Below are 27333 nucleotides of genomic sequence, written 5' to 3' on the forward strand. Positions count from 1 at the left end.
ACACTCAGATCCTCTCAGTTTCTAGCCGATACTATATAAAAATAACGTAAAATAACGCAGTAACGCATCATGTAGTAACGGTAACTGAGTTACTGAATATAAAAAAGTAACGCGTTAGATTACTATTTACCGCCGAAAGTAGGGGCGTTACAGTAACGCGTTACTTTGTAACTCGTTAGTCCCAACATTGCCCACGGCACAGTTTAATAATACTATTACAAAAAACCCCATAAAGAAGTGAAATAAAAGAACAAACAAGTGTAATGTAACAGATAATATTGCAACACTGACTCTAATAACATAAACTGTTTTTCTTTACTTTAAAACGGTCATTGCTCCAAAAATAATAACAAATCAAAACCAATGTTGGTATGAATTATTGACCTATTCAAGGCTCCAAATACTTCATATTAATTATTACAATTTTATGGGGAAAATATTGCATATAGTGTGTGTCATATAAATAAAACAAGAAATAATCGACAGACAGATCAGAAGGTAATCTAGAGCAGGATGTCTAAACTACGGCCCGCCGTTGTTCTCAGTTAGGCCCGCAATACGGCTCAAGCTTAATGAGGGATGTGGGTACATATTCAAATTAAAATATTTGGAGGTTAGATAGGTGCTTTTTTTTGTGGCCGTCTTGTGGACAACATGGGTGACTCAGGCAAGTGACCATGGAGTGTGCTTTCTTGGGCCTATATGCACAGCATTTACTTGTACGACCCAATCCAAACAACCTTCCCTCGTCATTGTGCAGGAAACAAAAATTCAACCCACTTAAAAAGTCAACACACATGGTCACACACAACACAACCTGGTCACTGAACTTTATAGATGTTATAAATAACTACCAACCACCATAAAAAAAATAAATCTAAACTACACCCATTTACAATGCATGATGGGAAAAATGCCAAAAACACTCCACACTTATCTATGTTTGGCACCTTTTAGCTGCTTGATATTTCTGATTGATTACAAAACTTAAAGGTCGTAAAATAATCAAGGTAGGAGTCAAACTTTCACATACTCTTAATATTCTATTTTAATAATGATTAATTATACATCTGTTATATTATTATAATATGTACACATGTATATGTATAGGCTATATATATATATATATATATATATACATATATATATATATATATATACATATATATATATATATTCGGCCCCACGGCCAATTTTTTTCTAATGGTACGCATACTTCATCTTGTGGTAAGCCAAATAATCACTTAACACAGTGTTACTGTTCAATCGTGTAATGTTACAGTGGCCAAAAATATTAAATATACATGTTAAATAAAACCTCTGCCTTGTTTTTAATGAATACTTGGGCCTACTACGCTCCTGTATTTTAATGTTGGTCATTTTATGGTGGTCCTTGTAGAGCCAAAGTTTGAGAACCACTGAACTAGAGACTTTAGCTTCAAAAGTAAAAAATATATTTTACTTTTATATATATATATATATATATATATAATACATATATATATATATATATATATACATATATATATATATATATATATATATATATAATACATATATAATACATATATATTATATATATACATGTATATATATATATATGTATTATATATATATACATGTATATGTATTATACATATACATGTATATGTATATATATATGTATATATATACATATATATACATATACATATATATACATATGTATGTATGTATGTATATATATATATATATGTATATATATATATATATATACATGTACATGTATATACATATGTATATGTATATATATATATATATATATATATATATATACTGTATATATACACATATGTATGTATGTATGTATATATACACATATGTATGTATGTATGTATGTATGTATATATGTATGTATGTATATATATATATATATATATATATATATATATATATATATATATATATATATATATATATATATATATAAATATATATATATATATATATATACATATACCATTGAACTCACATATATCAACTAACATACTGTATATACCATTGAACTTCTGTGATGGTTTTCAGGCGCAGAGATGGCACATCGGCAACGAGCCCTTCGGTCGCCAGTGGCTGTCGGGCGATGTCGTCGGTTGCATGATCGACCTGACGGAGATGAACATCATGTTCACGCTCAACGGCGAAATGTTGATCAGCGACTCTGGCTCGGACATGGCTTTTAAAGACATCGAAATAGGGGAAGGTGAGTATTAGCAGTCATACAAAGAACTGTTTACACCAGGGCCGGACAATTGATCCAATTTTGATCTCCATTTTGGCATCTCACCATCATAAAAATATTATATTCAAAAAATGAATGATGGGCCGCGCAACGTGCTTTCATATTCCTGAGCTTGTAACAGTGAAACGGATGAGTGAAAAAAAGCTACTAGATGTTTGGGATGTCACCATGGTTGCTACTTTTTAGTTGACACAGTGCTAGTATGCATTATCAATAATTACCACCATAAACAATAAAGTAAGGCTATGTGATTTCTGCATTATTGCACTACTACAGCATTGGCCTATAAAAGGGAATCCGCTGTTTGATGCAGAATGTCAGGGAAATTGACATAAATGTGAGTGAAATGTTGTCATTGTGAGAAGTAGGGACATTAATTTGGGAAAATAATGTGTCCAAAAAACTGAACCGCCCCGTCCTGAACTAAACAATGTGGAGATGGCCACTTGAAACAGCGACTAAACTAGGAAGCTAAAGCTAGCAAGAACATTCCATAGACCCACAACATATCTCACATCATTTATGTAACATCAATGTGCAAACAATCATACACACACAACATATCTCATCTGTTGTGTTGTTGTGAATATATTATAACATATATTATATATGTATATATATATATATATATATATATGTATGTGTGGGGAAAAAAATCACAAGACTATTTCATCTCTACAGGCCTGTTTCATGAGGGGGGGTACCCTCAATCGTCAGGAGATTTTAATGGGAGCATTCGCATACCATGGTTTATATAGGGCACAGAGTGGGTGGGTACAGGCTGGCCTAGGGGCGTGGTGATTGGCTCATGTGTTACCTAGGAGGTGTTTCCGTCTATGGCGGCATGTTGTTACAATTTCGCTGCGCTTGTTGAGGGATGACAGGTCTGGTCGGTAAATAATGAACAGTTTCTCTTTCAAGCATAGGTTGCATCTTTTATTACCACTATTGTAAGGTGTGCTGGATGCAAGAATTTGCCATGTTATTGAATATTCAACATTATTGTCTTTGAGGTCCCAAATGTGTTTGCTGAGTTCTGTGGTATTTCGCAGGTTTTTGTTCCTGAAAGAAGCCTTGTGGTTGTTCCATCTGGTTTTGAATTCACCCTCGGTTAATCCTACATATGTGTCGGATGTGTTAATGTCCCCGCGTATTACCTTAGATTGGTAGACAACTGATGTTTGTAAGCATCCCCCGTTGAGGGGGCAATCAGGTTTCTTTCGACAGTTACATGCTTTGTTGGTTTTGGAGTCGTTCTGACTGGGGGTCGACGGCTCATTTGCAATTGTTTTGTTGTGGTTTGAGATGATTTGTTGTATATTGTTCATGCAGCTGTAGCTCAATTTGATGTTGTTCTTGTTGAATACTTTTCTTAGGTTGTTGTCTTTGGGAAAGTGTTTGTCAATCAGATTGAGGAATTTGTGTCCAATGTTCGTTTCCTGGCGTGGGTTCATAGGTGAGGGTGAAATTGTATCCGCTTTCATTCATTTCCGCGGATACAATTTCACCCTCACCTATGAACCCACGCCAGGAAACCAGCCAAAAAAGAACAGAAAACGAAACGGCATCATCTGGTACAACCCCCCATACAGCAAAAACGTCTCAACGAACATTGGACACAAATTCCTCAATCTGATTGACAAACACTTTCCCAAAGACAACAACCTAAGAAAAGTATTCAACAAGAACAACATCAAATTGAGCTACAGCTGCATGAACAATATACGACAAATCATCTCAAACCACAACAAAACAATTGCAAATGAGCCGTCGACCCCCAGTCAGAACGACTCCAAAACCAACAAAGCATGTAACTGTCGAAAGAAACCTGATTGCCCCCTCAACGGGGGATGCTTACAAACATCAGTTGTCTACCAATCTAAGGTAATACGCGGGGACATTAACACATCCGACACATATGTAGGATTAACCGAGGGTGAATTCAAAACCAGATGGAACAACCACAAGGCTTCTTTCAGGAACAAAAACCTGCGAAATACCACAGAACTCAGCAAACACATTTGGGACCTCAAAGACAATAATGTTGAATATTCAATAACATGGCAAATTCTTGCATCCAGCACACCTTACAATAGTGGTAATAAAAGATGCAACCTATGCTTGAAAGAGAAACTGTTCATTATTTACCGACCAGACCTGTCATCCCTCAACAAGCGCAGCGAAATTGTAACAACATGCCGCCATAGACGGAAACACCTCCTAGGTAACACATGAGCCAATCACCACGCCCCTAGGCCAGCCTGTACCCACCCACTCTGTGCCCTATATAAACCATGGTATGCGAATGCTCCCATTAAAATCTCCTGACGATTGAGGGTACCCCCCCCTCATGAAACAGGCCTGTAGAGATGAAATAGTCTTGTGATTTTTTTCCCCACACATACATATATTGCGCTCTACTACGGTATCGAGCACTATTTTTTGGATAACCTTATTAAGACATATATATATATATATATATATATATATATATATATATATATATATATATATATATATATATATATATATATATATATATATATATATATATGTATATATATATATGTATATGTGTATATATATATATATATATGTATATATATATATATATTATATATATATGTGTGTATATATATATGTATATATATATATTTGTATGTATATATATCCATCCATCCATCCATTTTCTACCGCTTATTCCCTTCGGGGTCGCGGGGGGCGCTGGAGCCTATCTCAGCTACAATCGGGCGGAAGGCGGGGTACACCCTGGACAAGTCTATATATATATATATATATATATATATATATATATATATATATATATATATATATGTATATATATATATATATATGTATATTAGGGGTGTGGGAAAAAATCGATTCGAATTCGAATCGCGATTCTCACGTTGTGTGATTCAGAATCGATTCTCTTTTTATTTTATTTATTTATTTATTTATTTATTTTTTATTTTTTTTTTTTTTAATTAATCAATCCAACAAAACAATACACAGCAATACCATAACAATGCAATCCAATTCCAAAACCAAACCCGACCCAGCAACACTCAGAACTGCAATAAACAGAGCAATTGAGAGGAGACACAAACACGACACAGAACAAACCAAAAGTAGTGAAACAAAAATGAATATTATCAACAACAGTATCAATATTAGTTACAATTTCAACATAGCAGTGATTAAAAATCCCTCATTGACATTATCATTAGACATTTATAAAAAAAAGAACAATAGTGTCACAGTGGCTTACACTTGCATCGCATCTCATAAGCTTGACAACACACTGTGTCCAATATTTTCACAAAGATAAAATACGTCATATTTTTGGTTCATTTAATAGTTCAAACAAATTTACATTATTGCAATCAGTTGATAAAACATTGTCCTTTACAATTATAAAAGCTTTTTACAAAAATCTACTACTCTGCTTGCATGTCAGCAGACTGGAGTAGACCCTGCTGAAACCCTATGTATTGAATGAATAGAGAATCCTTTTGAATCGGGAAAAAAATTGTTTTTTATTTTTTATTTTTTTTCGTTTTTGAATCGAGAATTGTTTTGAATTGGAAAAAAAATCGATTTTGAATCGAATCGTGACCCCAAGAATCGATTTTGAATCGAATCGTGGGACACCCAAAGGATGTGTATGTGTGTGTGTGTGTATATATATCAGTGTATCTGAAAAGTATTCAGAGCTTCACTTTTTACACATTTTATTTTATAATCTTATTTCAAAGTGGAATAAATTCATTATTGTCCTCAAAATTGTACGTACAATACCCCATAATGACGTGAAAACGTTTTTTTAGAGCTTTTTGCAAATGTCTTAAAAAGATAAAATAACTGTGTATTTTCTAGTGAAATATAAGGACTTTTTGAAACACCAACCAAGTATTAGTGCAGTGTAGGTAATGACTTGACGTATACCACCAAATCAGTTATTGTGAAGGTACATTTTTCTGAAAATCATCAAAGCTAACTTTTAAAAAAACCTCCATTCGATGTATTAAAACTTGTATTTGTCAGTGTCAGTACCACTTAGACCCATTCTCACTAGTGGGGATAAAAATTATGCTTGCTAATGATTAAAAGAGCCTGAAGTCTCTACTCCAAATTGTCAATGAGCGTGTTACGTTGAAGTTTTCAAACATTTTAGCCTAAAAATCCCAAGGGATTTTGTAAGGGGTTAATGCATTCTTCTCTTTGTTTTTTTTCCCCTGCCAGGTTTTATCCCAGTGTGTTCTTTGGGCCTGTCCCAGGTCGGAAGGATCAATCTGGGTCAGAATGTCAGCAGCCTGCGCTACTTTGCCATTTGCGGCCTTCAAGAGGGATTTGAACCCTTCGCCATCAACATGAAGCGAGACATCACCATGTGGTTCAGTAAAAGCTCGCCCCAGTTTGGACCAGTCTCCACCGATCACAACCACCTGGAGGTAACCACCGTATTTTGTTGATGTTGTTGTGGCTTGTGCAGCTCTTTGAGACACTCGTGATTTAGGGCTATATAAATAAACTTTGATTGATTGATTGATTGACTATAAGGCGCATTAAAATCTTTTAATTCTCTCAAAAATCAGCAGTGCGCCTTATAACCCCATGCGCCTAATGTACGGTATGTAATAATTCTGGTTGTGCTTAATAAGTGTGACCAGTGGATGGCAGTCACACATAAGAGATACGTGTCGACTGCAGGTTGACGCCTGTTCAATAAACGATGCTCGCAAGTACCCCTAAGCAAGCAACACCAAAACTATGATGTTTCATTGAGAATATAGAACATTACGCACGATGCTCAAAAATCGATCAAAACGTTTAAGCACGACTTTGTTAAGCTATGAAGCTGCACCGCTTGATGGATTGTCGGAGCTTTACGGCTACCATAGTCAGACGTACTGTGCTTCAACATATGGTATAATTATGGTGTGTGTGTGTATAAGGACCCCAAATGGCATCTATTAGGAGACTTTATCTGGTGTTTTGTTTCGCAATAACCAGCTTTTCTTACCTCTTGGTAACTGCTGAAGTGTATTTGGGATCTGCATAAGTCCCAAAAGTTTGCGCGCGTCCGCCATTGTAGTCGATAAGCTCCTTCTTTTTTTCTCTATCTTCTTGTTATGGGGCATTCATCCTCCGCTGTTGCCATTTCTAATACAAAGTAGCGTACAGTTCTAACTTACATCTGTCAGTAGAATCTCTATGGAAGTGCTAAAAATGACTGGTACAACACAGACAGTCAGAAAGCGGCTTGAATATGGTCTGTAAAACATCATCTGTGCAACATTTTGACCAAACAACCAGCATTACGTGTTATGTAGACCACAAGGAAGTGTTTAAATGTGGAAGAACAATCATAATATAACCCCTTTAATGCGTTTTGTAGGAAAATAGACCTGTTCATCAACAGTGCGCCTTATACTACGGTGCGCCTTATGGTCCAGAAAATACGGTACCGGTAGCTGCTTTTTAACTCGGCGTGTTCCGATCCGATACTGATATTGGACTAATATCTGATATCAGGATCAGATCGGGACAGTATGAGATCAAATGGGCTTGTCCAGTTAACATCTAAATTTCCTCCAATAAGCACACTATTTTTTCTATTTTACTAAAGTCATTTACAAAAGGTAAACATGCTAGGCTATAGGCTACTCGGAGCGAGCAGCTACACAACAGCTAAGAACACAATAGCAAACAAGCTAGACATAGGTAATAATCGCTGAACAATAAAACAGCACATTTGTCAATATAAACAAGTATCATATAATTATACTTGCCTATTACTTACACATACAAAGTCTCCAAGGCGGAAGTATTAGAAAGTATCCAGTTACAAACGTCTCTGCATCATTCATTCATTTTCCTTTATTTAACGAGGTAAAAAAAACTCATTGATATTAAAATCTCTGGCCAAGATGGCAGCAAAAACAGCTTTCATCAACACATAGAACAGCAACAAACAGTAGCAGTCGCACACTGTACTTAAAAGTACAACTTACTTACAACATAAACATAAGTCACACTGTCACTAAAAAATAAAATTATTCAATACAAACAAGTAAAGTGCCCAATAGAAAGAGCTTCTCGATCTTTTAAAATGGCCTGAAATTCCCCCAAAGTGATGAGTTTGTAATTCATTCCCCGACCATGGAGCAGCAAATATGAAGGCTTTTTTTTTACCAAGACATGCTAAGTATGTCTTGCGACCTTAAACTGTAGCGACTGGAGTCTGTGCACGTAAAAGATCATAAATAAGGGGAAAGTGTGTTATGAATAAAAACCATCCATTGACGGACTGAGAAAGGTGGACAGTTTGCCTTTGCATACAAAGTGCATTCAACGTAGTGCGTTTTGAGCTTTAAAGGAGCCATATGTAATAACTTCATGTCACGTCATCATTAAATAGCCCTGATATGTCAAAAGGCATTAATAAATCCTGTTCTTTTCCAATACCTCTATAACTGATAACAGTAGTTCAGCTGGGATATGCTCATTTCATAATTAGATTTACAGCCCCGAAATCTTGTTATTGTTTTCATTTCGATGCCACGTCCTCCACCGTTTGACCAATTAGAAAGTCCGTGAGTGTGTCACATCCAGGTTGCCAGTTACACACCGCCATCTTCGTCTGGCTACTGCCACTGGTAAAGTTACTAAACATGTCAGACCTTAGTAAATCTAAAAGTTACCATTCTCAACTTATTCATGACAAAGCCAGGAACAAAACCAGGATTTGAATCAGGGATGCCTTTGAAAAAGGGAGACCATTGAAGATTTTTTCATCTGCCAAACTTGCTAATTTTCTACTTGATAGGTAAGTCAGGCATTTAGGTTTTCTTATTACTTGTAATAAATGTAAATGGACATTTGGTATGTAAACTATATTGTCCAATACAGTCTATGATCTTGTCTAACAAAGCTAGTATGTTCCTGCAACAAATGCTTAGTGTGATGGTGCGTAGCTCCTAGTGTAATGCTTAGCATTCTAGCCCGGTCAATGACACATCGACATATAGGCTAACAGGGAAAATATATGCCGATATATCGATGTGTATTCCAACTGACGGCAAAATATATTTTGGGCAAATAAAACCTACGTGGATATGGGTCAGTGCCTATTTCCTTCTCAATATGCTGATATGCTGAGGAACTTGGTTCCAACATTAGCACGGCTGTCATCATAGAATAGAATAGAAGAATAGAATATATCTTTATTGTCATTGTACATTGTACAACGAAATTGTAAGCAAAAGCTAATTTAGTGCAAATTCATAATAACAAGGTTCAAGGTTCAACTTTATTGTCCCCACGGGGAAATTTGTCTTGGGCACAGTGCATCATTGCTTTCTTAACGTAACCAAAAACAACAGAACAAAAACACAAGCACAGACACAACCACAACCAGACAACTAACATTTAAACATCAGAACATGGAGCTTGATAGACATAGGTGGCACTTTGATGTAGGCATAAAATCTACAGTATGGAGATAAAGATAAAGTACCCATGTGCATTGCACTAGAGCTCATGGATATAGTGCTGTGTGCTAAAGTGCTTAGTTCTGAAGTGCTATGTGCTAAAAACACATAAAAACATAAGAACATGGTAAAGTGAAATGTATGGAGACAGCCAAATCACATTGTAAAATAATTCCTCATTGGTGTTTGCCTATTGTGGACTGCATGCACCAAGTTATATGGCAATCTGAAATGTTTGAAACAGTAACCTATAGGCATACCTTGGTAAAATGTCTCCTCTTTAGTTTTGGGCGTACATTAGGCTGCTAAGCATGCTGTACTTATTTTCACCAGTATAACCATTGCTAGCGTTGGTTGTAGTTGGTTTTAGTTCTTGTTTTCTGATAGTACTGACAATAACCATATGATTGTTGTTATAATTGTACGCAGGCATGACCTACTTCTTCTTGAAAATAGCCCCATTGCTGTGTAGAATGTGTTGGTTAGAGATTAGTTATTGACAAAATGCTTGTCTATTCAGCTATTATGGTCCCAGCACCTCAACCCCTGGTAAGAGGCAGTGGAGGTTTCAAGGTCCTTGGAGTAGCCCAGTCCATCCAGCTGGATTTGGCTGCGTATCTGGCAACCTCAGTCAGGGAGAGTATCTGGCAACCTCAGTCAGGGAGAGTATCTGGCAACATCAGTCAGGGAGAGTATCTAGCAACATCAGTCAGGGAGAGTATCTGGCAACCTCAGTCAGAAAGCGTATCTGGCAACCTCAGTCAGGGAGAGAGGAGATGGGGACTTCAGAAGTTTGACCGTGATTGCAGTACCATTTCTGGCCACATTATTACATATGGCACCTTTAAGTTAATTATTGTGGCCAAATTACCACTCTACTTCAACTTAAGGACAGTATAAGTCCATTTCAGACGGTTAATAATAAATAGGTTAGTGTTTTTCGTACTTATCATTGTTCTCTTTCACTTGATCACACATTTAACATTCCACACTACTAAATAATACAATGTTATGTATGATTCTTGCTGATACCGTATCGGACCAATATCGGTATCACTGGCAACTCAAGACTGCGATACTGGTATCGTATGGGAAGTGAACAAGTCGGGACTCACAAAATGTAAAAATAAGCGACTAATTTCTCTTGTATTGTGTCCTCGAGGTGTCCCGTGTGGACGGGACGGTGGACAGCGCCCCCTGTCTCAAGCTGACCAACAAAACCTTCGGCTCTCAGAACGCCAACACGGACATGATGTTCCTCAGACTCAGCATGCCCGTGCAGTTCCACGAGATCTTCAAGATCCCGGCGGGCACCACGCTGCTCACCCGGGCGCTCACCATACCCGAGGACGATGTGGTGGTGGTGGAGCCGGACTCGGAGTTCGAGGTGCTGAAGAAGTCCGCCAGCCGCAAGGAGCAGGAGGAGGACAAGAAGGAGCCGTCAGTGCCGAAGGAGGTCTCTGTGGAGAACGAGAAGGACACGGCGACGGAGAAAGGAAAGAAAAGAGGGTAAGCTCGGGTGGGTTGATCCTGGAGGCTTTTAGAGTAAATGTCCTCTTTTTGCCTCAGATTTTTCTTCAAGGCCAAGAAGGCGGCCATGACACCTCTCGCCCCTCCTCCCGCCCCTCCCACTGTGCCCCGCCTGGTGGAGGACGTTGTCCCAGACGACCGTGACGACCCCGAGATCATCCTGAACACCACCACCGTGAGACCCAGCCACACGGTCCATGCTCGGAGACGTCCTTCTGACTCTTCCTGCTCTCTTCCTCTCAGTACTTCTACTCTGTGCGGATCTTCGCCGGCCAGGAGCCCTCCGGCGTGTGGGTGGGCTGGGTCACCCCCGACTACCACCAGTTTGACCCGACCTTTGACCTCAGCAAAGTGCGCAGCGTTACCGTCACCGTGGGAGACGATAAAGGAAACATACACGACAGGTTTGTCCCGCACAGTCTGGGTAGCGCCGGTCTCTCCTGAAAACCCCATGTCTGTCCCCAGTATGAAGCACAGTAACTGTTACATGGTGTGGGGAGGGGACCTGGTCAGCACCCAGCAGACCCGCTTCAGCCAGGAGGACATGGTGGTCGGCTGCCTGGTGGACCTGGCCACCGGTCTCATGACATTCACCGCCAACGGCAAGGAAATTAACACCTTCTACCAGGTGAGGAGACGTTAAAGGTGCTCATCGGGGAAGTGAAACCACACACCTGTTCTTGTCTCAGGTGGAACCCAACACCAAGCTGTTCCCCGCCGTCTTCATCCAGCCTTGCAGTCAGAACCTGGTGCAGCTGGAGCTGGGGAAACTCAAGGTGGGACGCTGACTCCCGTGTTTTTCACCAGGGGTATTCCCATCCCATATTGTATATCAGTCTGACAGAAACAAAAAACAAGTACGGCATGTAAAATGTCCGATTTAAGGAACTTAATTGTCATACCAGCTCATGAGATGACACAACATTTTGTGTAGGCGCTCCGACACAAGCCAGTTAACATCTAAATATCCTCCAATAAACACAAAATAGTCAAGTCATGTACAAAAAGCTACACAACGAATAACGCCATTGATTAACCTAATTAAAGTCACGTTCTTCTTGATTAAAAACGCTTCAGATGCTACCCACAAGACCAAAGGAACATGGTTGCGGGGGGTGCTGGAGCCTATCTCAGCTGCAGTCGGGCGGAAGGCGGGGTACACCCTGGACAAGTCTCCACCTCGTCGCAGGGCCAACACAGATAGACAGACAACATTGACACTCACATTGACACACGAGGGCCAATTTAGTGTGCATGTCTTTGGAGGTGGGAGGAAGGCGGAGTACCCACGCAGTCACGGGGAGAACATGCAAACTCCACACAGAAAGACCACCAGCCCCGGGATCGAACCCAGGACCTTTGTACAACCATATTGCTATGGTAATCAACTTATCCATCATTTTCTACTTTATTGACGCCGCCTTCATTATTTGCTACAAGTTCTTTCTTGAATTCAATAGTGTTTCTCACCTTCTGGCACTCGCAACTTTCTTTGGTCCCACGGTGTATTTTTTGCAGTTGCACTTGGTTTGTGCTCTCCATTACACGGAAATATTCACTGACAAGCGCACTGGTTTAAACGTCTCGTAATGTCCAGTGTTATGTATTATTACTTTGTACTGCTTTTATATTTCCAGTATTATGTATTATTACTTTGAACTGTTTTATATTATAATTATTATCCTGTAAATCGTCTTTGAGTACCCTGAAAAGCGCTATACCAAATAAAATTTATTATTATTATTATTATTATTATTACACAACAGCTAAGAACACAATAGCACATACGTAACTGGGTTTCCCCAGCTTGCCAATAAACCGGGTTTTCCAGACTATCGAGCGCAGCGGTATATAAGCCACACCCACAAAATTTCAAAAATATATTTTTCCATATGTAAGCTGCACCGGACTATAAGTCGGACATACATATGTTGTGAAATGAGTTATTTACACATAAATGTTTATTTACATACCTTAATTGTTTCCAAACGGTGTCTGTAACACGGCAGTAAAACGGCTGATCAAACAAAACAGAAGTCATCGTCATGGAGCCATTAGCTGCGCAAGCTAGCGCTCCAATCAGGTAAACAGACTCAATAACTCCACGGTGACGTTTTGGTGAATTTACTGAGAAATTTGTGAAAGTGAAAATCAATATTAGCATCGGCCACAATACTCAAAAGGCCAATATCGGTATCGTATTGGAGGTGAAAATGTTGTTGCATGGGGACGCCCTTATTTCTTCTCTCCATGAGAGTCCAAACCTTCTCCCATCCGTCCTCAGAACATCATGCCCATCTCAGCGGCCATGTTCCGCAGCGAGCGCAACAACCCGGTGCCCCAGTGCCCCCCCAGGCTGGACGTCCAGATGCTGACCCCGGTTATCTGGAGTCGCATGCCCAATCACTTCCTCAACCCCGAGGTGGGCAAGGTGAGCGAGAAGCTGGGCTGGATGGTGGAGTGCACCGAACCACTCATCATGATGGCGCTGCACATCCCAGAGGAGAACAGGTGGGAGGAAAACCAGCATACATGTCTCAACAAGAGATTGGATTAAGATTTACAGACAATTCAGGACTACATTGGAACCTCTATTTATGAATTTAACTTGTTCTTGAGCATGTTGCGTAAATCCAATATATATATATATATATATATATATATATATATATGTATATGTGTGTATGTATACACACACCATATTTCCATAAGAAACAATGTAAACATGAATAATTGGTGCTAGACTCAACAAAAGTTGTTATTCTGGTAAAATGCACACTTTGAAAACACTATAATGTATGTATAAATTGTGTGTGTGTGCGTGTGTATGTGTGCATGTACAGATATATATATATAAAATACATATGTATACATACAAATATATACACACCATATTTTCCCAATTTTTTTTACAGATGTTAGCTGCACTGGACTATAAGCAGCAGATATATACGTTGTGGAATGACCTATTTGTAAATGTTTATTTACATACCTTAATTGTTTCCAAACGGTGTCTGTAACACGGCAGTAAAACGGCTGATCAAACAAAACAGAAGTCATGGTCATGGAGCCACTAGCTGCACAAGCTTGCTCTACAATCAGTTGAACAGACCCAATAACTCCACGGTGACGTTTTGGTGAATTTACTGAGGAATTTGTGAAACTGAAACAATACCAAAAGAATGCCATTGTAAGTTAATAATACTCACACACACTCTTAGCTACTGGTAACGATGCTGGCTTGATTACATTACGAAAGCACGTACAAATATGCATGAAAACATCCTACAGACATCACACATGGAACAGTTTAGTAAGTAAAAATTGTTTTAGTTATATTGTAAAACTTATAAACTTTGCTTGGAGTGATGAATGAAGAATCCATACGAGTAGAAACGCAATGGACGGCAGAGAAGACAGAACTGCACTTTTATTTCCGATTCAAAGTTCTATAAACGATGGGCAATGCAGCTCCTGCAGTGTGCAAACTTGTGCAAAAAATTTTAAATTTTTTTACTGAATGGGACACCCAGAACGTACATGAAAGTAAAGAAAGTGGGATTTACAATATTAACTATGAACGATAAAACATTGAATATTGACAACTAGTGGTTAGAGTGTCCGCCCTGAGATCGGTAGGTCGTGAGTTCAAACCCCGGCTGAGTCATACCAACGACTATAAAAATGGGACCCATTACCTCCCTACTTGACACTCAGCATTAGGGGTTGGAAATGGGGCTTGAATCACCAAAAATGATTCCCGAGCGCGGCCACCGCTGCTGCTCACTGCTCTCCTCACCTCCCAGGGGGTGATCAAAGGTGATGGGTCAAATGCAGAGAATAATTTTGCCACACCTCGTGTGTGTGTGACAATCATGGGTACTTTAACTTAACATATAAACATCGCACTCCCTCTCCATCGACATGTTTTACAATCAAGCGAAACGCAACAAAAATGCTCTGCCCTGAGGCTTCCAGAATGAATGAATGAATGAATGAGAGATGGTTGGCATCGTGTTCGTAAATGGAGGTTCCAGGGTATTGGATGAAGCAGCTGATGAAGTACTTTCCTAAGACATCTGCTACGCTCTCAGGTGCATCGACATCCTGGAACTGTCGGAGCGGCAGGACCTGATGAAGTTCCACTACCACACCCTCATGCTCTACTGCGCCGTGTGTGCCCTGGGCAACAACCGGGTGGCCCACGCGCTGTGCAGCCACGTGGACGAGTCGCAGCTCTTCTACGCCACCGAGAACACCTACCTGCCCGGCCCGCTGCGCAGCGGCTACTACGACCTCCTCATCAGCATCCACCTGGAGTCGGCCAAGCGGGCGCGCCTGGGCACTAACAAGGAGTTCATCGTGCCCATGTCGGAGGACACGCTCAGCATCGACCTCTATCCCGACGCCAAGAAGGCGCACTCCCTACCCGGCGTGGGCCTCACCACCTGCCTGCGACCCAAGCTGCATTTCTCCTCCATCAACTTTGTGGGCATGGACCCGGACCTATACACGCTCAGCCCCGTCTTCCCCCTGCAGGTGCGGCTTCTCACGCCCACTCCCACCTTTTCTCAGGTCTTCATGTCTTTATCTGCCCCCACAGGAGCTGAAGACCCGAGCCATCAGCATGCTGACCGAGGCCGTGCTGGACGGCAGCCAGGCCATGCGGGACCCGGTGGGAGGCAGCGTGGAGTTCCATTTCGTCCCCATCCTGAAGCTGATCAGCACGCTGCTCATCATGGGCATCTTCAACGACGAGGACAGCAAGCACATCCTGAAGATGATCGACCCAAACGTGTTCGGCGGGAAAGAGGAAGACGGCGACCGGGCGGCCGAAAGCGAGGAGGCCAAGGAGGAGGCGGACGAGGAGGACGAGGGCGTGGGCGAGGAGGAGGAGGAGGATGAGGAGCCGGTGGAAGGAGAGCACGAAGACGATGAGGAGACCAAGACCAAGGAGGAGAGGCAAGAGGAGGAGAAGGAGAAAGGAGAGGCCAAAGATGGCAAAGTAGACGCAGAAAAGGCAGAAGAGGAGAAGGAGGCGGAGATGGTGGAGGCTGAAGTCAAAGACGAGGAGCAAGGTCTGGAGGAGGGACTACTCCAGATGAAGTTGCCAGAATCTGTCAAGCTTCAGGTGAGTCTTCATCTTGATTCCTATCCTTCCTATTTCTACTCTTTTTTTTTTGGAAATGTCGTGTGAGACATGCACATTTGTTTTTCTTTTTTTATGCATTCTAAACCCTAAATAAATGCTAGCAAAAGTCAGCTAACAATGGAGCTTAAAAAAAACCGCTTAAAAAACCTCCAAAAACCTCCATCAAGGTTTTATGTACACACTTTAATACTGTATATATGTAATGTAGTAACATTCATAATAACATGTAATATGTACATGATGTAAGTATATATGTAATGTAGTAACATTCATAATAACATGTAATATATACATGATGTAAGTATGTATGTAATGTAGTAACAGTCATAATAACATGTAATATATACATGATGTAAGTATATATGTAATGTAGTAACATTCATAATAACATGTAAAATATACATGATGTAAGTATATATGTCATGTAGTAACATTCATAATAACATGTAATATATACATGATGTAAGTAAATATGTCATGTAGTAACATTCATAATAGACGCATAACAACGTTCACAAAATACAAACTAGTAACATATTAAAACAATCACTTACTGTACAATGTTTGCTCTCGGTGGGATGAAGATTGATGGCGTGTTTATATATTCCTGTTTAGATAAAGCATTAATCATAATCCTCACACAGGTAAAAAAAAAAAAAAAGGTTGCCGCAAACTTGTCTTTTCGTGTCTTTCTCGCCATCTTTAGGTCTAAGTTGGATGTGGGTTTATGTCCACAACTTTCTACCATATGTCAATATAGCAGCATAAGATAGTTAGCTCTCTGTGGTCAATGCTTGCTAAAAGTAGTTCCTCTGCGTTAGCACTTATAATAACAATATCACTAATACATGTTAATAATCAGGTCACGACATGTAAATGAAGGTTTTTGGATTACTCTCATTAGCTTCTTTGTTAGCCACCTCGTTTATTACAAATTATAATGCATAAAAACATACATCTTCTTGTCTCACATTGGGATTGTGAATTATCAGCAAAATTCCCAAAAAAGTGTAGTTCCCCTTTAAACAGGGCTGGCTAAGACAGAGTGGAACCTCGACCTAATTGGCTCCTGAACAGGGTCTGTATATTGAAGCAATGTAAGCAGAGATAATTGAACTGTCCTCCTCATATCCAGCCACCTTGCCGACACGCACAGGTAAAAACCGACCATATATGGAGATATCCGCTAACGTCACTAATTGGGAAAAAGTCAGAAAGTGTGCAAATTCCAAAGGGCTCGTTTGGAGGAAGCATGAAGGAAGGCAAGATTGTTCCACAAGCATCTCCATGGGTTGATTTCACATGTTCAGATCCCAAATATACATAAGCAGGTCCCAATATGTAAACAAAAAAAGTTGCTTTTTGCATAAAAGTTAATAGGTCTGCACTTTTGAGAAAGTCTTTCCACAGTTCTTTATGGTGAAGAGAAAAAACATTATGTCATCGATTTGAGATATTTGTATTATTTTAGTGCAGTTGAGAATGTTACAGCCTTATTACAAAATGCAATAAATACATTTTTGTCCTCAAAATTTTACACACAATACCCCATAATGACAATGTGAAAAGTTTTTATTTTTGCAAATGTAATAAAAATAACACACACACATAAATATATTTATATTTAAAAAAAAAAAAAAAAAAAAAAAAAATCTCTATAAAAAAAAAAGTTTTCACAGTTTAATTATGGAATATTGTGTGTAGAATTTTGAGGACAAAAATGAATTAAATGCATTTTGTAATAAGGCTGTAACATTCTGAACGGATCCATTCTTTCAATTCGATCTGCACTAAATGTAATGGTATGGGAGAAGTAGATGGCACAAAGGTAGGGACGTCATTAGCTTGCAGCGTGTTTATTGAAATATATAAATATATATGAAGTGTGTGATTAAACCAAAGGTATACGGTGTGACCATGTGTAGCGAGTATATGAGGAATGTTACCAGGTGGTGTTGAAGACGCGTGTTGAGATCGGTGCAGAAGTCCAGAAAGGGCAAGGCAGGCTCGGAGGTCCGGGGACAGGCAGGAGGTCAGGGGCTGGAGCGAGGCGTCGTGGTCCAAGGGCAGGCGTGAGGTCGAGATCCAGGAAGGCAGCAGAGCGTCCAGAGGGGATCCAGGGAGACGAGACACACAGTTAGAAACCAGGGGATGACAAAGGGTTGCTGGATGACGACACAGGACACGACACAATGAGCACGAGGGAGGAGAAACACAAAGAGCGAGGAAGCACATGAGCAAAGAAGCGAGAGATGTGTGAGGCTTGCTGTACAAGTACAAGTAGCTACGTTCTGGCACTGGAATGCAGGACATGCTGGCTTATGAAGGCAGGACACTCATCAGCATCATGTGTGTTGATTGCAGAGGCGCGGCTGCAGCAGGAGAGAAACATTATGTTATCAAATTGATGACATAATGTTTTTTCTCTTCATCATGAACTTTGGAAAGACTTTCTCAAAAGTGCAGACCAATTACCTATTATGAAAAAGCAACTTTTTGGGACAAGCGATAGAAAATGGATGGATGGATGAATGTAGTCTATTCTGGAATAAGGCTGTGACAGAATTCAAAGAAAGTGGCGTATTATTGTCTGACTGTTCTCCCGCTCAGATGTGCACGCTGCTGCAGTACTTCTGCGACTGCGAGCTGCGACACCGCGTGGAGGCCATCGTGGCCTACTCTGACAACTTTGTCCACAGCATCCAGGACAACCAGCGCATCCGCTACAACCAGCTGATGAGAGCCTTCACCATGTCGGCGGCAGAAACCGCACGCAAGACTCGGGAGTTCCGCTCCCCGCCGCAGGACCAGGTGCAGTAAAAGCCCGTTTCACAGCCAGGACAATTATGACAATAGTCTTGTTACAAAGCAGCAGTGACCATTTGCAGCTCATTTTTCAATGACTAAAATTGCAGTTACCAAAAGTGTAATAAAAGAGCAAACAGGTGAATTGTAACGAGTAAAAGTTGCAATGTTGACTCTAATAACACAAAGCTAGCGAGCAGGCTGTTTTTCTTAAACTGTCTTTGCTCAAAAAATAATAATGAATCAAAATCAAAGTTAGTATGAATTATTGACATACTTCACATCACAAATTCCACTTTAAAATATTGGGGAAAATATTACATATTTTGTGTGTATGTCGTAAAAAACTACGTTTTCTTTGACAAAAAGGGCATAAAACATACCAAAAAAACTAATAAAAGAATAAAAACTTATAATCGACGGAAAGATCTGAGGTGGATCGAGAGACTTAAGTGTTGAAAGTTAAAAAAAAAAAAAGGATGTCTTATTTAGAACACTTTTATGAGTGGGACCCTTTTGGATCCCTGAGAATTGTAGTAGAATATTTTTTTGTTTAACTCAGTGTTATAAGAAAATAATATAATATTTCAAATAAATGTTGTTAGGAATTGTTGACATATTTAAGGCTCCAATTACTTCACATCAAATATTCCACTTTTAAATATTTTTGAGGAAAATATTGCACATTTTGTGTGTTTGTCATAAAAAAACTGTTTTCTTTGACAAAAACGGCATAAGACATACCCAAAAAAACATAAAAAAATAAAAACGTATATTCCCTGGAAAGATCTAAAGTGGATCGAGAAACTAAGTGTTGAAAGTAAAAAAAAAAAGGATGACTTATTTTGAACACTTTTGGATCCCTGAGAATTGTAGTGCGTTTTTTTTTAACTCCGTTTTATAAGAAAATAATATAATAATTAAAATCAATGTTGTTATGAATTATTGACATATTTAAGGCTCCAATTGCTTCACATCAAATATTACACTTTGAAATATTTTTGGGGAAGTATTGCAACAGGGTTGTTTGAAAAAAAAGTGCATAAAACATTTTTTTTTTAAAGTTTTAACTTGATAACGACAGACGGATTGGAACTTGAGATTTAAATAATGTGTTTGTGTATATATATATATAAAATCAAAATAATGGTTTTCTTTGCAAATTTGAACAAAATGGACTAGAAAACTATGTACTTAAATAGACTAGGAAAATAAAACATTATTTTCATTGCAAACGTGAACAACATATATACTGTGTGTAGTGTATATATAATTATGTATATATGTGTGTATATATGTATATGTATGCACAAACCCAAAAGCAGTGAAGTTGGCATGTTGTGTAACTGGTAAATAAAAACAGAATACAATGATTTGTAAATCCTTTTCAACTTATATTCAATTGAATAGACTGCAAAGACCTTGGATCCCTCAGGCGGTACTGCATCAAAAAGCGACATCAGTGTATAAAAGATATCACCACATGGGCTCAGGAACACTTCAGAAAAACCACTGTCCGTAACTACAGCTGGTCGCTACATCTGTAAGTGCAAGTTAAAACTCTACTATACAAAGCCAAAGCCATTTATCAACAACACCCAGAAATGCTTCGCTGGGCCCGAGCTCATCTAAGATGGACTAATGCAAAGTGGACAAGTGTTCTGTGGTCTCACGAGTCCACATTTCAAATTGTTTTTGGAAACTGTGGACGTCGTGTCCTCCTTACCAAAGAGGAAAAGAACCATCTGGAGTGTTCTAGGCGCAAAGTGTAAAAGCCAGCATCTGTGATGGTATGGGGGTGTATTAGTGCCCAAGGCATGGGTAACTTACACATCTGTGAAGGCACCATTAATGCTGAAAGGTACATACAGCTTTTGGAGCAACATATGTTGCCATCCAAGCAAGGTTATCATGGACGCCCCTGCTTATTTCAGCAAGACAATGCCAAGCCACGTGTTACAACAGCGTGGCTTCATACTAGACTGGCCTGCCTGTAGTCCAGACCTGTCTCCCATTGAAAATGTGTGGCGCAATATGAAGCCTAAAATAGCACAAGGGAGACCCCGGACTGTTGAACAACTTAAGCTGTACATCAAGCAAGAATGGGAAAGAATTCCACTTCAAAAATGTGTCTCCTCAGTTCCCAAACGTTTACTGAGTGTTGTTAAAAGGAAAGGCCATGTAACACAGTGGTAAGAATGCCACTGTGACAATTTATTTGCAATGTGTTGCTGCCATTAAATTCTAAGTTCATGATCCATCCATCCATCCATCTTCTTCCGCTTATCCGAGGTCGGGTCGCGGGGGCAGCAGCCTAAGCAGGGAAGCCCAGACTTCCCTCTCCCCAGCCACTTCGTCCAGCTCCTCCCGGGGGATCCCGAGGCGTTCCCAGGCCAGCCGGGAGACATAGTCTTCCCAGCGTGTCCTGGGTCTTCCCCGTGGCCTCCTACCGGTCGGACGTGCCCGAAACACCTTCCTAGGGAGGCGTTCGGGTGGCATCCTGACCAGATGCCCGAACCACCTCATCTGGCTCCTCTCGATGTGGAGGAGCAGCGGCTTTACTTTGAGCTCCCCCCGAATGACAGAGCTTCTCACCCTATCTCTAAGGGAGAGCCCCGCCACTCGGCGGAGGAAACTCATTTCGGCCGCTTGTACCCGTGATCTTGTCCTTTCGGTCATGACCCAAAGCTCATGACCATAGGTGAGGATGGGAACGTAGATCGACCGGTAAATCGAGAGCTTTGCCTTCCGGCTCAGCTCCTTCTTCACCACAACGGATCGATACAGCGTCCGCATTACTGAAGACGCCGCACCGATCCGCCTGTCGATCTCACGATCCACTCTTCCCCCACTCGTGATCAAGACTCCGAGGTACTTGAACTCCTCCACTTGGGGCAAGATCTCCTCCCCAACCCGGAGATGGCACTCCACCCTTTTCCGGGAGAGAACCATGGACTCGGACTTGGAGGTGCTGATTCCCATCCCAGTCGCTTCACACTCGGCTGCGAACCGATCCAGTGAGAGCTGACGATCTTGGCCGGAGGAAGCCATCAGGACCACATAATCTGCAAATAGCAGTGACCTAATCCTGCAGCCACCAAACCAGATCCCCTCAACGCCCTGACTGCGCCTAGAAATTCTGTCCATAAAGGTTATGAACAGAATCGGTGACAAAGGGCAGCCTTGGCGGAGTCCAACCCTCACTGGAAACGTGTCCGACTTACTGCCGGCAATGCGGACCAAGCTCTGACACTGGTCATACAGGGAGCGAACTGCCACAATCAGACAGTCCGTTACCCCATACTCTCTGAGCACTCCCCACAGGACTTCCCGGTACACGGTCGAATGCCTTCTCCAAGTCCACAAAGCACATGTAGACTGGTTGGGCAAACTCCCATGCACCCTCAAGGACCCTGCCGAGAGTATAGAGCTGGTCCACAGTTCCACGACCAGGACGAAAACCACACTGTTCCTCCTGAATCCGAGGTTCGACTATCCGGCGTAGCCTCCTCTCCAGTACACCTGAATAGACCTTACCGGGAAGGCTGAGGAGTGTGATCCCACGATAGTTGGAACACACCCTCCGGTTCCCCTTCTTAAAGAGAGGAACCACCACCCCGGTCTGCCGGTTCATGATTATTTACAAAAAAAAAATATGTTTCTCAGTGTGAACATGAAATATCTTGTCTTTGCAGTCTATTCAATTGAATATAAGTTGAAAAGGATTTGCAAATCATTGTATTCTGTTTTTATTTACCATTTACACAACGTGACAACTTCACTGCTTTTGGGTTTTGTATATATGTGTATGTATGTACAGTATATGTACATATATGTATACGTATATATACATGCGTATACATACACATATATGTGTGTATATATATATATATATATATGTTTATATATGTGTATATATATATATATCCTTTTATGTGTATATATATATATATATATATATATCCTTTTATGTGTATATATATATATATATATATATACATATGTGTACGTATGCGTATATGTACAGTATGTATGTACAGTATATACTTTTTTTTTTTTCTTAAATCCCCTCAAACATGCTGCCTTTTGTTCCCTTGAAGGTTCTTCTCCTGACCAACTTCAAGCACCTTGAGGATGAGGACTGTCCCGTACCCGAAGACGTGCGAGATACGCTGGCAGAGTTTCACAATGACCTCCTGCTTCACTGTGGTGAGGACATCTTGAAAGGTCTGAGCAGGCCAGGACCACTAAATGAGGCTTTGGATGACCCCCAGGCATACACATTGAGGAGGAGGCAGAGGAAGAGGAGGAGGACGCGTCACTGAGTGGGAGATTCCTCAGTCTGGTGGATAAAGTCAAGAGCTTACGTAAGAAGAAGGAGGAGGAGACGCCTGAACCAGAGGAGGAGCCCAAACCCAGTAGGTGGAGCCAGAAATATGCCACATTTGTGTTGAAGTAAAGCTGATTGTGTGTTGTCACAAAGGCACCCTCCAGGAGCTCATCTCCCACACCATGATCCACTGGTCCCAGGAGTCCTTCATCCAGAACCCAGAGCTTGTCCGCCTGATGTTCAGCCTGCTCCACAGGCAGTACGACGGACTGGGCGAGCTGATCCGAGCGCTGCCCAAAGCCTACTCCATCAACGCCGTGTCCTACCAGGACACCATGGACCTGCTGGAGTGTCTGGGACAGATCCGCTCGCTGCTCATCGTCCAGATGGGCCCGGAGGAGGAGCGCCTCATGATCCAGAGCATCGGGTCAGGATGCCTCATGCGCACCTTTGAGTTCTGTGCTGGAGCCTGATCAATGGTTGTCACTTCTCAGGAATATCATGAACAACAAGGTTTTCTACCAGCACCCCAACTTGATGAGAGCTCTTGGCATGCACGAGACCGTCATGGAGGTGATGGTCAATGTTCTGGGTGGAGGAGGAGACTCCAAGGTGAAGAAGCACGCCGCCATGACCGCGTGCCCAGCAAACATCAAGCACCTCCCCTTCTCCCCCACAGGAGATCCGCTTCCCACAAATGGTGACCAACTGCTGCCGCTTCCTGTGTTACTTCTGTCGCATTAGCCGGCAGAACCAGCGCTCCATGTTTGACCACCTGGGATACCTGCTGCAGAACAGTGGCATCGGACTGGGTCAGTGGACATCCGTTCAATAATATCATTATTATAATTATATATTTGTACAATAAGAAATACTATATAATACATCTGTGCAATAACACATACTGTATTATATATTTGTACAAATATATAATACATCTGTGCAATAACACATACTGTATTATATATTTGTACAAATATATAATACATCTGTGCAATAACACATACTGTATTATATATTTGTACAAATATATAATACATCTGTGCAATAACACATACTGTATTATATATTTGTACAAATATATAATACATCTGTGCAATAACACATGCTGTATTATATATTTGTACAAATATATAATACATCTGTGCAATAACACATGCTGTATTATATATTTGTACAAATATATAATACATCTGTGCAATAACACATGCTGTATTATATATTTGTACAATAACACATACTCTATAATACATCTGTACAATAAGAAATACTATATAATCCATCTGTACAATAACACATACTGTATTATACATCTGTACAATACTGTATAATCCATCGGTACAATAACACATACTGTATTATATATTTGTACAATAACACATACTCTATAATACATCTGTACAATGAGAAATACTATATAATACATCTGTGCAATAAAACATACTGTATTATATATTTGTACAATAACACATACTCTATAATACATCTGTACAATAAGAAATACTATATAATACATCTGTACAATAAAACATACTGTATTATACATCTGTACAATACTGTATGATCCATCTGTACAATAAGAAATACTATATAATATGTCTGTACAATAACATATACTGTATAATACATCTGTACAACACCACATACTGTATTATATATGTGTACATAACAAATACTATATAATACATATGTACAATACTGTATAATACATCTGTGCAATAACACATACTGTATTATATATTTGTACAATAACAAATACTGTATAATACATCTGTACAATACTGTATAATTCATATGTACAATACTGTATAATACATCTGTTCCATAACACATAGTATATTATACATCTGTACAATAACAAATACTGTATAATGCAGTACAAAAAGGCATACTGTATAATGCATCTGTTCAATAACATACTGTATAATACATCTGTATAATAACATACTGTATAGTACATCTGTACAATAACATACTGTATAGTACATATATACAATAACATACTGTATAGTACATATGTACAATAACATACTGTATTATAGGAGAGGTGCTTGCTTCATTCTTACATGTAACTTTAGCAGAACTTATTTCCAGTCCCTCACCACATCACCTTCTAAGTTTGCGGCTTCACGCTGACGCTGATTTTTGTTGTAGTTTTTTCAAGCATATTCCGCACGTTTGGCTTAGATCGCTGGTGTTCAAAATGTAGCCCGGGCCATTTGTGGCCTGCAGCTCATTTTTTAATGGCTGTGACATTGTAAAAATACAAACATCAAAAATTGTAATAAAAGAGTACCAGTAAACAGGTGAAATGTAATAACACAAAGGCTGTGTTTTTTTTTCTTTAAAACTATTATTTCTCAAAAAATAGTAATGAATTAAAATCCATGTTGTTATAAATGGTTGACCTACTCACGGCTCCAATTACTTTTACATCAGATATTACTCTTTGAAATATTTTTGGGCAGGAAATATTGTATATTTTGCGTGTTTGACTTATAAAAATCAAAGTTTTATTTGACAAAAAGGGCATAAAACAAAAAAAATATCACATATATATTTGATATATGTATGTACAGTATATATGTATATGTACATATGTATATATATATATATATGTATGTATATATATATATATATATATATATGTATATATATATATATGTGTATATATATGTATATATATATGTATATATATATATATATACAGGTAAAAGCCAGTAAATTAGAATATTTTGAAAAACTTGATTTATTTCAGTAATTGCATTCAAAAGGTGTAACTTGTACATTATATTTATTCATTGCACACAGACTGATGCATTCAAATGTTTATTTCATTTAATTTTGATGATTTGAAGTGGCAACAAATGAAAATCCAAAATTCCGTGTGTCACAAAATTAGAATATTACTTAAGGCTAATACAAAAAAGGGATTTTTAGAAATGTTGGCTAACTGAAAAGTATGAAAATGAAAAATATGAGCATGTACAATACTCAATACTTGGTTGGAGCTCCTTTTGCCTCAATTACTGCGTTAATGCAACGTGGCATGGAGTCGATGAGTTTCTGGCACTGCTCAGGTGTTATGAGAGCCCAGGTTGCTCTGATAGTGGCCTTCAACTCTTCTGCGTTTTTGGGTCTGGCATTCTGCATCTTCCTTTTCACAATACCCCACAGATTTTCTATGGGGCTAAGGTCAGGGGAGTTGGCGGGCCAATTTAGAACAGAAATACCATGGTCCGTAAACCAGGCACGGGTAGATTTTGTGCTGTGTGCAGGCGCCAAGTCCTGTTGGAACTTGAAATCTCCATCTCCATAGAGCAGGTCAGCAGCAGGAAGCATGAAGTGCTCTAAAACTTGCTGGTAGACGGCTGCGTTGACCCTGGATCTCAGGAAACAGAGTGGACCGACACCAGCAGATGACATGGCACCCCAAACCATCACCCAACCATGCAAATTTTGCATTTCCTTTGGAAATCGAGGTCCCAGAGTCTGGAGGAAGACAGGAGAGGCACAGGATCCACGTTGCCTGAAGTCTAGTGTAAAGTTTCCACCATCAGTGATGGTTTGGGGTGCCATGTCATCTGCTGGTGTCGGTCCACTCTGTTTCCTGAGATCCAGGGTCAACGCAGCCGTCTACCAGCAAGTTTTAGAGCACTTCATGCTTCCTGCTGCTGACCTGCTCTATGGAGATGGAGATTTCAAGTTCCAACAGGACTTGGCGCCTGCACACAGCACAAAA

General features: G+C 39.9%; 1 protein-coding gene across 1 annotated transcript in view; it reads left to right on the top strand.

Moving 5' to 3' along the window:
• Positions 1-27333, top strand: part of ryr1b (ryanodine receptor 1b (skeletal)) — a 187908-nt gene that overhangs the window by 60971 nt on the left and 99604 nt on the right. Inside the window, exons 28-43 of the mRNA XM_061972366.1 lie at positions 2065-2239; positions 6524-6732; positions 10937-11283; positions 11344-11479; positions 11548-11708; positions 11770-11932; positions 11994-12080; positions 13589-13815; positions 15399-15843; positions 15908-16435; positions 19067-19267; positions 23362-23470; positions 23536-23679; positions 23745-24018; positions 24086-24203; positions 24271-24403. Coding sequence (XP_061828350.1) covers positions 2065-2239; positions 6524-6732; positions 10937-11283; positions 11344-11479; positions 11548-11708; positions 11770-11932; positions 11994-12080; positions 13589-13815; positions 15399-15843; positions 15908-16435; positions 19067-19267; positions 23362-23470; positions 23536-23679; positions 23745-24018; positions 24086-24203; positions 24271-24403 — 3457 coding nt within the window. The remainder of the gene's footprint in view (positions 1-2064; positions 2240-6523; positions 6733-10936; positions 11284-11343; positions 11480-11547; positions 11709-11769; positions 11933-11993; positions 12081-13588; positions 13816-15398; positions 15844-15907; positions 16436-19066; positions 19268-23361; positions 23471-23535; positions 23680-23744; positions 24019-24085; positions 24204-24270; positions 24404-27333) is intronic.

Source organism: Nerophis lumbriciformis, linkage group LG17, assembly GCF_033978685.3.
Source record: "Nerophis lumbriciformis linkage group LG17, RoL_Nlum_v2.1, whole genome shotgun sequence".
NCBI classification, from domain to species: domain Eukaryota; kingdom Metazoa; phylum Chordata; class Actinopteri; order Syngnathiformes; family Syngnathidae; genus Nerophis; species Nerophis lumbriciformis.